The sequence below is a fragment of the Leptosomus discolor genome, chromosome 11 (genome assembly GCF_034619465.1).
Source record: "Leptosomus discolor isolate bLepDis1 chromosome 11, bLepDis1.hap2, whole genome shotgun sequence".
Classification (NCBI taxonomy): domain Eukaryota; kingdom Metazoa; phylum Chordata; class Aves; order Leptosomiformes; family Leptosomidae; genus Leptosomus; species Leptosomus discolor.
The window spans coordinates 11670350-11689004 of NC_141401.1; the positions used below are offsets into that span (position 1 = coordinate 11670350).

The window sequence follows — 18655 nt, forward strand, 5'->3', positions numbered from 1 at the left end:
AGGGGCTCAGAATTCACTTACCATTACTCTCACCCCACAACAGATTACTTGCAAGGAAAAGTGTTAATTGGAAAAAGAAAGATCAAATCATCAGAAGCCTTTTCAGAAGCATTGATGTATTTTTTAAAAATGAATTTTTTCCCCCGTTGATCTTTTAGTATCATTCAACAGGAACTGTTACTATCAAGTTTTCAGCTGTAGTCTCTCTCCCCCCTCGAAATTCCTGCATTAAGTGAGACACAACCACAAAGAATTAAAGTGTAGGAAGCTTAATACCCAAATCCCTCCTTTTCCGACTCACTCGGCTGCCGAGCAGCAGCCAGGAAACAGCTCCCCAGGAGACTCACCCTTGTGTATTTTGCCACAACATATTTGGGATTGGCTTTCTCTGAAACTTTTCAGCACCTAAATACTGCAAGAAAGCAGTCAACGATGCTGAATTTGCTGCATTAATCAAAAGATTAAATTAGCACACTCGTGTGTTTGAGGTTTTTGCATAAAGAAATATCGATGCTGGAGGAAATTAAAGTGCACTCTGAAACAGACGTGTTAAACATAAGCAGCCAACACTCGCCTACAAGTACGCTAGATTAAACCGAATCTGCTGCTCAGTGGTTTTTCTAACGAACACATCCTGAGGATGGCGGTCGGGAATCACAACTATCTGACAAAGAAAATAACGTAGCTTACCTATCTCCCTATATGAGAGATATTCTTTAAATAGCCTCTTAGTGGGAAAGTTACTGAAGCATTTCAGGTTCTCACTAAAAATAGTTTGAGAAGGTTTGAATTACATTCCTGGATTCAAAAACTGGGTTGTAACAAGATACGGTGATACTTTGTTTTGGAGAGTGAACAGAAGTTCCAGTGCTGCTTCTACTTTCCTCCTTTTCAGCAATCTAAAGGAAATTTAAAAGCTAAAGGATCACAACTCTCCTCCACTCACAGAGCACTTGAAGAGTGATGAGCTTTCAGCAGAGGAGTGACGCTTGATGTTCTCAACCAAACTCAACTACATCAGATAATCTTCATCTTCCTACCGCCCGACATCAACAGGACATGGTATTGTCCTAACATGGTCAGGCTACTTCAAACCAACTTCTTTTTTTTTTTATTTTGCCACCACACTTTTCCAATGCCTTCCCTGAAGGATACTTCTGTGATTTTTTTTTTCTGCTAGTGCGAAGATCATTCTTCCTCCTGCCAACGTAGAGGTACGCCTCTCTCATCACTCTAGCTGTAAGTCTCGGCGAGTAAGCTGCTACTCAGGCCAGGAGGATGCACAGTGTGAACCACTCCAGGTCTTACATCCACTGCCCAACCCTAGTTGTCCCTCTTGGCCCTGGAAGGGCTTCAGGCCCCGTCACTGCGACACTGCGCAGAGGGAACACTCCCCCCTAACGCACACCCATCACACACACGTCACATCTGTGTCTCTTGTTAAGAAATGAGCCACAGGCAAAACTACTGAAGACGAGTATCATGGTTGTAAAAATTAACTGTGTGTTAAGTACTTGTCAGGAACCAAAAAGTTTCCTAAATTTTACTTGCAATTTTCCCAAAATGGATTTCCTATTTCATACACTGAATTTGGTCACATTTTCACACCACCCAAGGCTCCTCTAGAAATCCTCCTCAATTTGCACAGCCAGCCTCACGTACAGGTTAACCGTTGCTGTTACTTGGCTAAGAACACAGCACCAAAAAGGCGAAAGTAGATCTTGAATAACTGCCCACTACCCCACAGCAACACAAGGGGATGCAGTAAGGCATCCAAGAAGCAGCTCCTAATCAAAAAAAAAAAAACATTGTAAAGACCTTTAAGATATTTTTGTCTCATTTCCTCACTAACCCCACCCCATATGCTTGTCTACTACGGGAGTTTTCACTTCTCTCTACCCCCTAGTCTCTGGTGTTAGCCAAAGTCGAGACACCTCAAAGGCAGACAACTGCTTTGACCCAGCATGGCAAATTCTACTTTTCCACATAAAGAGTTACTTAAATTCACCCAAATAACCTTTCAGACAGCAGAAGTCTGTAAACAAGAATAAATTTATTTTAGATTCTTTAAAGATTTAATGATATACAAAATGTATACAGTATTATATCCTTATAACATTTTACCTTTCCCCATCAAACATAAAACACCATTTAAACAGCTATTGTGTTCGTGCCTTAGGTCTGTATCTATAAGATACACTACTGAATAAAAAATTTATAGAGCTATATACTGCCCTCTTAATTAAAAATTACAAATTAGTACCTATGTAACAAAAAAAATCGCAGCATGAAACTTCAGTTGGACAACAGTTTTCTCTTGCTGAATGCTCAACAATATTTGGGACAGTTAAATTACATTTTATTGGCATGAAGGTGCATTGCAATCTCCCGTACTTTACATAATGCTAATCCAACCCTAGTCTCTCTTAAATAAGTACCACAAATAACATAACATTAAAGATGTTTTCTACACAATTTTAAATACATTTAAAAGTTATGTGTACATTCGGCTCCGATATACTGGTTTTACGAGATCTTTGGAAGGCGTAACTTCTGAAGCAGTCACTATGTACGTACGAGACAAAGCACTTCCAACTTGTGTTCTTACAAGGCAACTTATTTGGACCAGTACATACTATTTCTTCTATTAAATATGATTATACCAGTCTATCATGGCTTTGTAACTATTTGACAGTGACTTGATAAAATTGAAATGTATAAAACAAGAGATTTCATTATGCACAATTAGGGCTCTATTCCACAACCCCCCCCCGCCAACAACCCAGCTTTACAGCCCTGAGGCCGAACGCTGATTCCGGAGACTCTCTCTCTCTATTGGAACAGATCAAGTTCCTACCTTCAACCTTGGCCTACTGGCATCATATATATACACCTCATTTGGCTCTGTCCTCTTCAAAAGGCCAGATTAAAAGACATCTGGTGAGAAAACATTAGTGGAACACTTCCAAAACCGCTCAAAGAACACTCTGGCATTACAGAGGTAGGTGCTTTCTCCTGTCTTTTGCTGATTGACAGCGAGACAGCTGTCAAACAGACAAATGCTTTACCTTAAAACATCAACTACCAAAATCCTTTTGGTTGAAGGCATATTGCACACCACAGGCCTACAGAGAGAAAATCCTCCACTAAACCAAAACAAAATAAAAAATAAGCCTTCTGCTAAAAAGCCCCTTTAAAAACATGTCTTAAATACTTGTCATTATTCCACCTCTAAAACGATCGGCCGCCAAGCTGTTCTCTGTAGATGGTTATCACAAGTTGTTAGGTCCTTAGGCTATGGACCAGCCAAAATTCCACTTTTAAGACAGCAATCCTTGTTTTGACATATCTTTCCTTTAATTACAGTGAAGGAAAGACAAGTGGCAACTTTGTGACATTCCATGAAGTCTGGATGAAGCCACTGATTTGGTCACATCATTAGAGCATCAGACGAATAGAATTAGCTGAATCGGATTCTTTGGTGCAGCTTCCAGGCTGAATTGTCAATTCAGGGGAATCATCCTGAGGAAATATGATCTTGTCAGGTGTGTAATCATTCCTCTTCAGATCTGTGCAAACGAAACAAAGTCCTATCGGTTATTATTTCCTGAGCTAGTAGAATCAATGGGGCTTTAAAAGCCTGTCAAAGAATTGGCTATGCATATGTGCTTATAGAGAGCTCCTCAATATGCGCTGTGCCAAAAAAGGACGGGTTTATCATATATGTAATTGGAAGCCTAAAGCTCTGCTTTAAGAAGTGATGGAAACCTCAGAATTATTTTATTTATATTGCAAGTATTGAGTCAACTTTCCATGGAAATTGGACCCCTCCGTGATCTGTTTTGATGTTACCAGGATTTACAACTCAAATTTAAAATAAATGACCTCTCTTCATGTGAGAGAAAACCTGGAAGGGAAGCGTGAAACAGCTAGGAATCATGCAAGTTCCTTGCGTTGTTCTGCTGGAGTCTAAAAGCCTGATACAGAGAAACAATGCCAAGATTTGAGAGGATTACAGCGTAGTCCGTGCAGCAAAAATACCTGGAATTGAAATGTTTTAAACAGAATTAATTTCTGCAAACCTAGACATGTTTTAAAAACCAACCAACCAACCAAAAAACAAACACCACAAAACCCTCACACGCACACACACACAAACACAACAACAACAACAAAAAACCAAAACCACAAGCACCATTTTGTCTAAAAAGCCTGAAGGTTTGCAATCATCTCGACCTGCTTCTCCTACTTTTTCTAGGAACCTTTATAATTTTTTTACTGTACCTTCTCAAGTCTTGACCAATCTAGTCCACTTTCCTCAAATACCATCCATATGGATATAAAACACAGATGTTCTTACTTACTTAGTGTGGGATTTTATCTTAAAACGGCGTATCGTTTTTAAAAGTAAAATTACATCACTGCTGTCTACTACCAACTCCACTTTCACAGCAGGACATAACCATTCCGTTACGTACCACACAACATCTCACAACGTGAGTGTCTCAGAGAGGAAATACAGCGACTCTTACCAGGAAGTTTCAGCTTCCTGCAGCAGGAATTACAGTGATGCTTCGCTCTGAAGTTCTTTATTGCATCCTCTCCCAAATTGGCTGGGCCGAACACCATATCGTATGACCTGAGAGACAAAGTGCCCATAAACAGGGGTTGCATGCGTTCTCTGGTGAAAATTTTCTAATACTTTTCTTTAAGCCCTTCTTTAACCTTACCTTTTTTCTCCAGCTTTTATCACAGAGGGATCTGTCAAATTTTCACCAACACCTTCAGACAGCACATGAAGAAAAAGTTAAATCTGAATCACTACATAAACACATTACTATTGAAAAGCCTTAGCATCCTTAGCTACGACTTCTCAGCTTCCCCAGGAATAAAAGCAGAAAAAACCCCCCAACAAACCCAACACAAATTACATGTGATCTACCCTTACAAAAACCACTCCTAAACAAGCACTTTGTACTTCTCAGGTTTCCTCCACCTATTTTTACATCTGCCTGAAATCCCTAACTTTAGCTTTCACCCACAAGAAAGACATTTTCTATATAGTTCTCACATCCAGGACATCTGACACACAATTCAGGATAAATACAGCTTACCACATGGGCACTGCACAACTGTGCCAAAACCCAGCATTTTTTATGGTGCATATTGTCAGGAAAAGATGTATACGTTTATATTCTCTGTGCTGCTGTAAGATTTAATGCCATACTAGAGCAACGAAGCTGGTGAAGGGTCTAAAGAACAAGTCCTATGAGGAGCGGCTGAGGGAACTGGGGTTGTTCAGTCTGGAGAAGAGGAGGCTGAGGGGAGACCTTATCGCTCTCTACAGCTGCCTGAAAGGAGGTTGCAGTGAGGTGGGGGTTGGTCTCTTCTTCCAAGTAACAAGCGATAGGACAAGAGAAAATGGCCTCAAGTTGTGCCAAGGGAGGTTTAGATTGGACATTAGGAAAAATTTCTTTACTGAAAGAGTGGTTAGACATTGGAACAGGCTGCCCAGGGAGGTGGTGGAGTCACCATCCCTGGAGGTGTTTAAAAGATGTGTAGAGGTGGTGCTTAGGGACATGGTTTAGTGGCGGACTTGGCAGTGGTAGGTTGACACCTGGACTCTGATCTTAAAGGGCTTTTCTAACCTAAATGATTCTGTGATTCTATGATTAAATAAGACAACCATGAATTCAGACTAACTAGACCAAGATGCACTAAATAATGCCTGTTACTTATTACAGGCATAGAATTCTTAATAAAATGCTATCACAAGAGAAAAACCCACATACATCTACCCTGGTCCCAATCCCCATTTCCAAATAAGGACATTACCTTGCAGATCTAGTACCAACAATTCTCCTCTTGTATACTCATATGTCCAATGGCTGAAAGCTAGCATCACCTCCTCTAGCATGTTAGTTGGAATTATTTCATCACCATTATTATTGTTATATTTTCTAAACTCCCCAGTCATGCACTCTTCAACTGCAAACCATTGCCCAGCAGAGTGGCAATATAACAGGAAAACTTCCAGGAACCTAGTAAAAAGCACACTTAATGAATATACTTCCAAAATAAATAGCAAACATATCATTACTACTAGATTTTTATTTCATATACTAATAATTTATGTAATTTGAAAACATTATTAAGTAATTTATATTATCACACTAGGTTGGAATTAGTGCATAAAGTATCAACGTAAAAATACTGTCAAGGATAATTCTGCTTGGCACATTCACAGTGGTGTTCTGAGACAGATACCCACATCTCAGTACCTTAATATATCTGATCCATCTGTTAACAACCCTGTAGGCGTTCTTCTTTTGTCAAAAGCATGAAACATAATGGAAGTTTAAATACGCTCACCTTGGAGAGTACGGAATGGATTTGGGCTTCATTTGATTGAAAGCAAAGGTGAGCTTCTGTGCAGCCCTCTGCTGCTGGATTTCCTGCAAGTGAGAGCCCCCATTTCATTAGCCGTGTGGTACGACAGGGAACACGTCGGAGCCAAAAGGGCAGCAGGAACAGTGTCTGTTTCCCCAAGACAGTGTAACAAAGTGCTTGCTTTTTAAATTATGTCTACATTTTAAGAGTTTGAGCTCTTTAAGTCAACCATATTGGAGCAGAGTTTTTAACACTTCGGCTCATACAGAACACCAGACCAACCTTTCTTTCTTTTTTTAATAAGTATATAGTAGGTTTTTTGGGTTTTTTTTTTGGAGGGGGGGGTGTGGGGTGGTGCAGGAGAGGGAATTCCTGTTTAACATATAATGGCTGTCTATGCTTAATAATTGACACGGGTAAAACTTACTCTCAAGCACAAGTGTAACACAGTGTCCTCTTTATAAATGCTTGACCAAGTATTCACAACTTCGGGAAGAAAAGACTTGATGATATAAAGATGTCCTGATTTCAGGATATCATATTCTGACCATGTGCATACTACTTTAAGAGCTCGACGTAAACCTCCTCCCATCTCCTCTTTACTTAAAAACTCAATTTTAGCACAGAGTCCTAGTTGCGACCAGGAAGACATGCTGTTGTTCAAGATGCTGGGAGAACTTTCTTCAAGGCGATACACAGTGACTGGTTCACCTACGTTACAACACAAAAAGCAATTACTGCATTTACTTTTCCAAGTTTAAAATTAAAAGCAGTGGAAAACTCCAGTTTCTTAGATTTCAACATGCTGCAACATGAAGTCATTACTAACACCCCGAATTAACAAAAAAATTTAAACTGCCCGGTGGGAAGACCCCTCTCCAACTTCTTTCCTACAGCAGCACGGAGGTACAGCGGTTTTGTGCTCCTCATCACAACTATTAATGACGCCTTTCAAACAGCATTAAGAACACTGAACAGGTTTGTTTATACTTCATACGAGTCAAGACAACTTAAAGGAATCCTTCAGAACAGTTTGTTATAGAAACTGTTAGTACAATACTATCAGCACTGTGTCACGATTTCTGAGGACAACTACAATTAAATCTAGATTTCATAATCAAGTGAGCTGCCCTAGACAAGGTGTCATACTCACATTTCTGAGTGCTGCAAGACAGACACTAGACTTTTTAGTTCACTAAGACTTTAGTTTCACACCTGCTGAAAGCAAGTGTGAAAATTGGCTTGATCATTCTCTATTAGAAGGAATCTGTACAGGGTTTACTTTTGTCTTCTTCCCCAAAAGACCACAGTGAACCAGTAACAAGAAGTACAGTTCTTACCTCTTGGAGGCACAGGAGTGAATGGAATGCTCTGTGATAATCTCATCAAGTTATTTCTTTCTACAGCTAGAGGAAAATTACAGCATTTGTTAAATTTTAAGGATCTACTACTAAGTGTCATTAAAAATGTGAGCAGGAGCTCGTAAGAGGGACTGACCTGAGTAATAGTAATTGATATCCATGACAGGCTTGAAAGGAGAAGCAATGCCTGGAAGAGATTAAAAAAAAAAAAAAGGTACTGCTTGCTGGATTGTGTATTAAAATTACCACATGCAAAGAATACTTGCCAAGAAACCAGGGTTTGAAAAAAGATTTGCTGTGCAGAAAATTACGTAATACGCTTAGCTCTTCCGTACCTCAGGGGGGATTAAAAATTGTTGTGATCAATGGCAGGCTATTTATAAAAAAAAAAAAACAAAACAACAAACCCCACACTATTATGTATCCATTACGTTCAAAATTGTCACTAGCTAAACACATTCTCATACAAGACCCAAACAGTTACTTATATGAAAAGCTCCCAGCTTGTTTACAGCACAAACCAACTCACCATTCAATGCATCTTCTTCAGATGGCCTGTGAAATGCCACAAAACCAACAGTCATTGCTTCTTACAAACTTTCTTTGTACTCACTCATTCTAACACATCATCCTAGGTCACCTTGTTAACCTCACAGTACTACTTTTATCCTATTTTTCAAGGGCAGTACCGGTTTCTTAATTACAACACAGTAATGGAAGGCTGTTAAGTAATCTCATGTTTTTAGAGCTACACTAAATACCACCAAGTCACGCACATTATGTAAAGCTTGCATCACCACAGCTTGTTCCCACAGAGGTGTTTTAATTAAAACTTGTTCACAACAGCTTATGCTTCTGTTATCAGATTAATAAGGTAATGGCTTTAACAGTTAACTCAGGGAATAATTGTTAACAAGAGCAATGTCTGCACCATTTCAGATAAGGTTTACACTTTGAAAGGTTGGGTAAAGACCTTTACCAGGAAGCTAGCTCCTTAATAAGTGTCAACACAGTCATTTTCATTTAAGGGCATGTTTTGCCCTCTGACATGTGACCCCATTAATCTAAACAGAACCTGTCAAAGCATTCCAGTGAATGCATTCAGTTATTTATTAGAAAAAACCCTTAAACCTTGTTTTTTCATTAAATGCAGTTGAATACCACTAGAGCCAAAGACAGCAACCAAATGAAAAACACAGCAAAATACAGAGTAAAAAAATTACTCCATTAGTAGAAAGCTTACTTACATTTGACTGCTATTTGAAGGTCGACCTTGTAACCAATCCTTTAAAACAAAGGAGAGGCAAAACAAAGAAGGTTTCAGTTTTGTACAGAAAACAGTGTATTTCATTGGAGGTGGGGTGGTAATGTGTTTTAAGATCTTGCAGTACAGCCCGTTTATCAGAAATACTTCACCAGGCTGTACTGAACTGCAGCTGAATGGAAAGACTCAAATACAACTGAGGGATGGTAAGTACAATTAATAGATAAGGTTATATATTCACTACTGGTTTATGAATTATTCATATAATTCTTTTCTTAAACAAAAAGTTGGGTTTTTTCCATAAACAGGAAGCAGCACATGCTTCTGTTGCCTCCTTGAACAAATGAGTCCCCAAATCAGTATTATTCTTTACAGAATCTGTTTCTTCTCCTTTATTTGTTCAGTTTCTAGCTCTGCTTAACAAGAACAAAAAAGGCAGATACAAACCGTCAGTAAGGCTGCTTTAGAGTCTACTTGCTGAGTGTCTTCACTCGAGGCTCTCCTACTCTTGCTGTATACTACAGATGAGAGAGATTCGTCACTGGACAAAGAACGGCATGCGTCATTGTTACTTACCAGTTTCCTAACTGGGTGAGCCACTAGACAGCTTAAAGCAGCTCTCACAAAAAAAAGCCTGATCCACAACTGTCTGATCTTTACAAGTTTCCAGCACAGTCCTGACTAGATCACTTAGCTCTTTATGACTTTATCTCTCTGTGGCAAATACAAGGTAACAGAATTAAGCTGGGATGACTAGAAGAACCACAGTGAGACACGGGAGCAGGTTCAAGTAGCACCAAACATGCAAATATTTCAAGATGCTTTAACTTTTTGCATTTCCTTTGTGTCTTCCTAGAATATGCATTAGCAATACCATTCAGAGATAAAATCGGGTCACCTGAAAAGACGACACACTTACGTTGTTCTGGATGGACTGTCAGAGGGTCAGTAAACCCACCACAAGAACTAGATTCTCTTAGACCACAGTCAGTTTGAAGGCCCTATCGAAAAAAAAAAAGAAAAAATACACATATCATTAGTTGTCATGATCATTGTTTTCAACTACTACTCTTTTGACACACAATCTGCTCAGTTTTCTTTTCTAGGGCTATCTAGGTTTGTTTTTTTTTTTTTTTAACTTCTAGATGTACCTCAAATACCTTGCTGTGCAAAAACGTACAAGGTGAGTGCACAATTCAGTTAAAATGCTCTTCACAGTAACCATCAGCTCTAACATTTTCAGGCGCACGTTAAGACTACTGACCCGTACCGAAAGAGTTGTTTTAAAGAGAACATTACAAGAGGATACAACTGCAGAAATGTACATTACACTGGATCTCTACAAGCACCAAGTTCAGCCATTCTGTCACGTGCCTTTGTTAGCTACCAATTCTCACTTGAGAACGTGGCTCTGCCAGAAACTGAAGTTCAGTTTGAACCCACCGAAAAAAGCAATAAAATTTAGAGAATTTTTGCCACATAAAAACCTACAGTTTATGAACGGAATTTCCTCATGGAACTATTCCTTAATAATAAATCACATACTTTCTGAATATCTACTGAGGTAGTCAGCTTTTGACAACAAAGTATTTCTTTTGCAAAAAAAGGAGAAAGGCAGTTTCATCACAAACTAGAACTACATGTAGTCTGGCATAGGGCTGGAACATTCCTCACGACCAGCCTATTTCTTCCAATGGTTACCTGAATAAAATGTAAAGACTCAAGGTTTTGAAGAACAAAAAACTAGAACTTGGAATGCTATGCCCTGCTTTGGATTCCAAGATTTATAACAGTTAGAAAATTATTAAAACCCCTTTTCACCCTTCCCTCTTAAGGAATACACCCACAAACACCTAAACACATACATACATGCCTGTGTGTATGTATGTGTGCCCAAAATGTGTATCTACACACATGTCTGGGTGTATAAGTGTGTGTAAATATATCTATCTATCTATCTATAAGTATACACACACACACATATATAGATAGATATATATGTATGTATATATATCTATATATATACACACGTATATAGATAAATATATATTTAAAAATTATTTGTTTACATCCCTAAACATAAATACTTCACTGGAATGCAACACAGAGAATGCACCTGCTGAAAGTGTCTTCTGAAGACCCATTTTTAGGTCTCTATGCATTTCAGTGTTCAGCATACATCTTCAGCATCTTACCATCAATGCCTGTAGTGCCTACATGAAAGATAAGAATCAAACCAGTCCCACCAGTTAAGATGAGACAACTCTATTACTAAGCATCTAAGAACAGCGGTAATGTCTGGAAATGCTACGGGACTTTGCATTCCAATAGTACCAAACACTGGAACCATTTAGACCTACAGCTGGATGTCTCCTTGGCATATGTGTACAAAGGTTCAACTGTACAACTTGGTTTTTCTTCCTTTTTTTAAATTTTTTTTTTCCTTTCCCTTTTTTTTAAATCATGACCAGCGTTCACTTACAGATATTGAAATAAGAAAACAGAGTTCCCTGTCTTCACTGTAAAGAATACATTTGCTATCTGGTGAAAGTAATGCCTCTAATAAATAGAAACCTTCTTTACTTACTTGAAGTCTGGTTGTCTCTATGCCCTCCAATATAGCTTTTTTGAAGTCTTCCTGTTGCTCCTATTAAAAAAAAAAAAAAAAAGGCAAATTGTAAACAAAAAAACTCATGCCAAAAATACACACACAAAAAGCTTTTTGGCCTGATATTGTACTTATCAGAAGGTCCCGAAGGAGCAACTCAACAGAATACTGACATTGCAAATGGTCATAATGCAACTCCTCCCCAAATGAGGGGTAACTGCAAATGGTAACTTGTATTTATTAACTTATCTTAAACAGCTACAGTGAGAAAATTAGCTTTTTATATATATATACTATAGCACTTGGAGGACAGGTTTGTTACAACTAATCACTTTCCATTTAGTTATTTTCATTATTCTTCAAGAAAATGGAAGTTATACAACATTTTAGTTTACAAGAAGTTTATTAGAAAGGCCTTTTCTTCTTGGAAGCATAATGAACAATTTTCATCACTTTTAAAATCATACACACGATCATCTTGCTCTACAAAATATCATGCAAATAACAGAAATAATCTTAAATACTGGTCTTGACATTTATGAGAGTCAAATATCTCATTAAATACCAATTATGGGATACACAATTTTATCTTAATTTGCAGCTGTAGTCATCTCAGCTTTCATAACCTCAGATCTTGTTTAACATTTCATTAGTACCATATTACGAAGCAACAGTACTTGATGTGTAGTTAAGATTGCACGAGTTTTCACTAGATTTTTTTTCAAATCCTAAAACAGATACATATTCCTTCTGGACTGCATTTTGCAAGTTCTTTGACTATATTTGCTCTTAGACTTTTTCAAATCATATTGTGAAGTTACATTTAAAAAAAAAAATTAACCCCATTAAGATGTTGTGACAGTCTTCCATGCTTACCTCAATATCAGCGCTTCTTTCTTTAATTTTGCTTGCTGCCTCTTTAAACCGCTGTAACTCCATGCTGTCTCTGTGACCTTTGACACAGTGAATTCAAAAAGAGTATTCAAAATCAAACGCAATCCCCAGCGTTCTGACCATGCCAATAGTCTGCATCACCATAGCAAAGGGTTACAAACCACCTAAGCTCTGTGTGCCTGTTTGCACTAGACAAGACTTTACAAACACACTAAAGTAAAAATCAGTGTAGCAAACTATTAGTGTGAAACTATTGCTTTTCCTGCATTAAGGTATGGATTACTAGAATTCAAAACTTAAAACTAACGTTTTTAAATTATACTGAAGTGTATGCTCCTCACATGAAAGGAACAGGGCAGTCTGAATTACAGGATTTTTATGCACGCATGACAAATGAAGGAAAAGCAGACAGTTTTCTTGAGGCAGCTTTTACAATATACCCTTCATCCTCCCAGTTGCAAGAAACACTTTTCAGAATTTTACCAAGCACGTGGCTTTATAAAGAATGAAAATCTACTTGGCTTCACAATGGAAAGTTGCACTGTATCACAGTAAGAATGAAGAGTATGTTCTAAATGCTAGAGATGTCAGAGGACCATACACTAAAATTCTGGCTCCAGTAAAATAAGTATAGTTAGTATTCAAAGTTATTAGTGGTGAGGTACATTTAAAGATTAGATAAGAGTTATACAATTGCTGCTCATTATTTCTGTTTAGTCTTGCTTTCTGAATTTAAAGAAGTTTTCTTTTTTTAAACCATGAGGAAATCATAAACAAATAGCTACTGAGAATACAAACATGTAGATACTCTTCCTGTGCATACACAAATCTAAAAATGCTAGTGCGTGTAGGTAACTTTTCAGAACTCCAGGTTTCACAGCAGTAGAATAAACTTTTGTCTAAAGATTTAAATTTTTACATCCTCAACAAACCTTTGGAAAACACTGAGACATCCCTGAACAGCTGGGGCAAGACACGACCTCTACAGGCAACCTGACAATTCCAGAGCTTGATCTTCTGCTATACACTAAGTGTACTTAAAGCATTATCTATTTTACAGAAATCAGTTAGTAAACCCACACCTGTGTTTTGCAATGAATCTGCCACTGTTTTCCTGTTCAAATATGTAGGCAACTCTAACCAAAAACGGGCTCCTTTTTACTGTTAAGCAAAACTTGAGGGGAGGCATAATGCTGTACTTCATAAAAACAAAAGAACTTTCGAAGCTTCCAAAACGACTGCCAAAAGGTCCGTTAGCCTAGGCAACAGTGGAAGATCCCAGTCATAACAGTGTTTAGAAACATAGTATAGGAGGATCCCTCAGCTTGACACAGATACCACAAAGATATTTGTCCAGGATTCCATCAACCTAAGAAGTCGTCTGTAATTACGTCAAGAAATAGACAATATTTTTGACTTATGCAATGAGAAGGTAGGAGCTTTATAATGAGTCACAAAAAGTTTGTCTACAATGCCCGTACCAAGTTGTAGAGCTGCTAATCGCACAAAACTGCTATACTCAACAACTGGCTAATGATTTTCAGAAAAATATTGTCTATGTGACAGAATTATAAAGAAACGATAATTTAAGTAAAAAAAATTCAAGCAACATAGGGAAATTAGAGATGTTAAAAGCAAAAAAAAAGCAGAGCAAAATGGTAGAATAAAGTCACCTGCAACCGGAATACACCCAAAATACTATACAATTCTTGATAAGTCAAACCTTGTGGCTTAGATTTGGTCCACAGTTTATGAAGTAGTCCCATAAGGATGTTAGAACATAAATCTTGGTTTTGTAGTTCCATTGCATGGACATGCTGACTTTTGGAAAGTTCATCTTTAATATTCAATTTTCCACGTGAGCCGTCGCAGTTGACTGTTGATGTCAAGTTGCCAGTTGACAAAGAGAACTTCGTTTGGGGGTTGTTCTTCGGTAAGTTGACAGAGGACTGCTGATCACATTTGTCAACTCTGCAGCTGTAGTTATCATTAGTGTCACTCTCATCATGAATAAAACCACAATTAACGTATCCTCCATTTTCAACACAAGGTTGGATGAAAGCAAGGCAAGCAGAGCCAGAAGCAAGAGGATAAGAGCAGCTAATAATGACTTCAGGACATTCAGAATCTACTTTGTTATACTTACCCACAAATGCACCAAATTCTACATTATTATCTCCTTCTGTAGCCTTAGAGAAAACAGTCTCTTCATGCTTTGCTGAAGAATCCAGCTGACTTTTGCAACTGGGCCGAGATGGAGTGCTAACAAAAAACTTAGCTGTTGGGGATGTTACATGTGGCATGCTGTTGGACGAATTGCCTAATTTTTTACTTTTACTAACGGATTTTGAGATCTCTGCAGCCTGTATTCGTTGGCGAAGTTCTGGAGGGGAAACAGCATTTGAAAGTAAGGCACTGCCTGAGGAACCTGCCTCTTGAAAGTTAGTTTCTTCTCTTCGGGAAACTGGAGCTAACTCCTGACCAATTGTCTTATGTTGGACTTCTTTTTCATCACGCATGGAAATGTTACAGAGCAAAGCATTATTACTTTCAAGGCCTCCTTGCGGAAAAGAACCAAACACATTTCCAATGCTGTGCTTTTTCCACACAGATGATCTTAGAGAGCCATCCTCAATGAGGTTTTGTGCCAAATGTTTTGAAATGCTCAGTTCCCGTGTGATTTCATTGTGAACCTTGCTAGCTTCTGAAGCTTTCTGTGCAGTCAGTGTTTTCAGAGTATCCACAGTTAGAGCAGAGAGATCCTGTAGGTGGCCAATCTGTGAATCTAAAGACTGCAATGACCGTTTTATATAGTTGACACGATCACCAACTTCTTTTATCTGGATGCACATTTGCTCCACCCTAAGAAAAAAAAAAATCAAATTGTAAAGTAGCTATGAAAGGTATTTTTCTCAATATGCAAAAGAAACACCTTTGCAACCCTTTCTGCCCATTTAATAAGGGAAAAAACCCTGAAATTTCAAGATGCTCTACACTATAGTATTGGACTGTTTTGTAATACAACTTTTATACATACTTCTGAATCACAGAATTAACATGCAGATCAACAGAGGGCCTACAGGACTTCTTCAAATTTATCAGTTTATTAAAGGATCATGACAGACTAAATAATATGACTGCCTCAGTTATCGAGTGCTGCTACAGATCAGGAAGCACCAATCACATTACTAGTTTCTGCAAAGCAATGGAAAGACATCATCTAAAGTTTGCATACATACTTATGTTCTCGAGCTGCACTTTACCCTCCTAAAAGCACATTTAAAAACCCTGCCCAAGTTCTAAGCTTCTCTATTCAGAAATTTTATGTGTAAATATTCTACCGTTCAAATGTGACTCGAATCCTCTCCTCACTTCCAGAATGAAATTTATCATCTTTTTCATTGAAATACATCTCAACACACAGCTCTTCAAAATCATGAAGTTTCTTTTGATCTTCTTCTGTCAGGAAGAGTTCTAAAGAGAGATTAAACAGTTACAAAGATACATATGTAGTGAAGTAGTATAGGTGCTGGAAACTAATATCCACAACTCTGTAAGGGGTGTTAAAAATCAAAACCAAAACAAAACCAACAAAAAAATGCAGCGCCACCTAAGACCCTTTCTCTCTCCTTGACAGAAAAAAGCTCAAGGTCAAAGGTTTCCTCTAAAATAAAAATCAAAACACTAATTTTGAGAGAAACTGTGCACAATATTGTCAACTCCTTACACTCCTGCCCTCCCACCCCTTCTGAGGCAGAAGTTAGATTCCTTAGCTGAATTCTGCCAGCTGTGAAACTTACTATTTTTCCATTCTAAATTTTCAAAGGGTTTACAATAAGAACCGAAGTTTTCCAGAAAGAAAAGAAAATTCTTCCCCCATCAACACTAACAGGAAATCTAGTCTTGTTTTTGGATGGTTGGTTTTGCCTTAAGTTAGTTTGACTGGAGATTTCTAGGGGCTGTGCATTATACCCTTCATAAACACACTGGGACTTTGAGAAGAATTAGAGTCTTAATCAATACTAAAATCATGGAAAATTAAGACCTACTTCGACTTTCTTGAGAATACAGATTATAACCAAGAACATGGCGCTTTTCTGACAGTTTGCTCTAAACATATCAAAAAAGTTACTGCAATTTTTTGGGTAAGAACTGTTCATACTTGGCCCATCTGAAGTCTTGTCTGTCTTTCTTCTTTTACATATACAACAGAACAGGGAAGCCATGTGGCTAAGAATAATAAGTGGTGGAGGCAGAACAGGTTTTTCATGGTAGGCCATAATGAAATGATAGCGTTGATACTTCCACACAATGTTTGAAATTGCCTTGACTTGTAAATACACATTGCTGAAAGGGAACAGAAAAGTATTAACACATGAAGATGGTTTCTGGGGTGGTGGGAGGGTGTGGGGGGCAGGGGGGAGTGGTGGTTTGGTTGGGGGGGTTTTATGTTTGTTTTTGGTTGTTTGTTTGCTTGTTTTGTTTGTTCGGGTTTTTTTTAAACACTTTGATAACAATCTTTAATTCTGAAGCCAGTTACGTAAGAGACAAAAGCACATACTTGTTTTTTACTGCAAAATTACTTTAGTGGAAGTTGGAAACACATTCAAGAAAACATTATGACCCAAAGCAAGGACAGGGTTAAAATATTCTCTCATCTGGTAACATCTCGGTACCTTTCCTCAGAAATCAATTACACTGAGGTCAAATTTCAAGTCTGACAAACAAACAAATTACTTGTAACTAAACCCAGATTTTTATATTAGACCATGTGAATTCTGCAGTCTGCCATTCTTCAGTGCTAGTGAGCTGCTCCTCCCCATAAATTAAACACTTTCAGAGAACTGTAAAAGACAATTTATTCTACTACAATTCACCTCAATCAGCTCGAGAACATTGAATGAACTTAGGAACAACAGTCAACACACAGATGAATTAACAATTGTTCATTTTTTGAGAAAGAAAAGTTACAAATGCCTTCAAATTCTCTTGAGCTTCCAATTCTCTATGCCTCATAGATGTGACACATACCAGCCACATCACACACTTCCCTACTTAGTCACAGCCTTGCAGCGAGGAGATGAAAACCAGTCTTAGAACCTGAAAATACTTCCAGCAAGTGGGACTGCTTTGCACTGGCATCAGTTCTTCTTCATGCAGTGAAATAGAAACTTATCAAAGGATTAGCAAAAATTAACAATTATCCATATACTTACTTGAAAAATGCAATAAGGAGATTAACCATAATTATGTACTGTACAAAGAGGTAGACAGCTTGAAGAAACGGGGTCAACCATGTTCCTGGGCCACAGAGATGAGCAACTTTTTCATCAGAATTATTTGCACACACTGTGTTGGGAAAAAAAAGATACAGAGAAAATACACAAAACTTTTAGAACTCCCGGCAGGTATAAATAGGGAAAAAAAAGAAAAAAAAAAGAAAAAAAAAAGAGATCACTTATAACTATCATGCACTGGTTCTGCAATTCAAAATTTCTCCATGCATTTAGGAATATGGTAGAAAAACACAGGAGACAAAATTTCTGGCTAATGCTATAGTATAATTATATTATCGGATTAAAACCAAAAAAGCATAATGCACCACCACAGCCAGAATTTTGGCATGACAGCTGCGGGAGAAAATTTCAAAATCTTCCTAGGAATAGCCTTGTGAGAAATTATGATTAAGCAGAGTTTTCATTCTAAGCCATTCAAGCTTTATAAAGGACAACGAAAAAGTCAAGTCAAGAAGTTATATAGCTACAACCCACAAAGAGGAGATAACCCGATGAATGGAATCAACATGAACAACGCTGGGCACTTCATTTCATAAAATTAGAATTTCATAACACCTTGAGATCTTATCAGAGTAAGTTTTCTCCCTACTTGCTTCAGAATTGCAGTGTCTTACCATCAATTTCATAGGCATACACTTCACCAAAAATCATCCAGTATGGATGAAACACAATATCTCTAGCAAGAGTCCAAGACGGTGCCTCATCAGGATACAATATTGCCTTCCTGGGAACACCAAAACTAAGCAGTACGAGTGCCATAATCACTACAATGTAAAACATGTTGGCCACCTATTAACAAAAAAAATCAGTTAACCCATAAGGTCATAATTATGATTTCACA

At 37.9% G+C, this 18655-nt stretch overlaps 1 protein-coding gene across 1 annotated transcript in view; it reads right to left on the reverse strand.

Annotated features, from left to right (window-relative positions):
* Positions 1 to 3066: 3066 nt before the first annotated feature.
* TRPM7 (transient receptor potential cation channel subfamily M member 7) overlaps positions 3067 to 18655 on the reverse strand; it is a 58788-nt gene continuing 43199 nt past the window's right edge. The window contains exons 23-41 of the mRNA XM_086471321.1: positions 18429 to 18603; positions 17734 to 17866; positions 16680 to 16864; positions 15859 to 15991; positions 14241 to 15379; positions 12500 to 12576; positions 11603 to 11662; positions 9935 to 10016; positions 9463 to 9533; positions 8999 to 9036; positions 8281 to 8306; positions 7888 to 7938; positions 7731 to 7796; positions 6818 to 7101; positions 6373 to 6455; positions 5836 to 6041; positions 4731 to 4782; positions 4533 to 4639; positions 3067 to 3569 (exon numbers count right to left, since the gene is read on the reverse strand). Of these exons, the coding sequence (XP_086327447.1) occupies positions 3439 to 3569; positions 4533 to 4639; positions 4731 to 4782; positions 5836 to 6041; positions 6373 to 6455; positions 6818 to 7101; positions 7731 to 7796; positions 7888 to 7938; positions 8281 to 8306; positions 8999 to 9036; positions 9463 to 9533; positions 9935 to 10016; positions 11603 to 11662; positions 12500 to 12576; positions 14241 to 15379; positions 15859 to 15991; positions 16680 to 16864; positions 17734 to 17866; positions 18429 to 18603 (3099 nt within the window). The 3' untranslated portion in view covers positions 3067 to 3438. The remainder of the gene's footprint in view (positions 3570 to 4532; positions 4640 to 4730; positions 4783 to 5835; positions 6042 to 6372; positions 6456 to 6817; positions 7102 to 7730; positions 7797 to 7887; positions 7939 to 8280; positions 8307 to 8998; positions 9037 to 9462; positions 9534 to 9934; positions 10017 to 11602; positions 11663 to 12499; positions 12577 to 14240; positions 15380 to 15858; positions 15992 to 16679; positions 16865 to 17733; positions 17867 to 18428; positions 18604 to 18655) is intronic.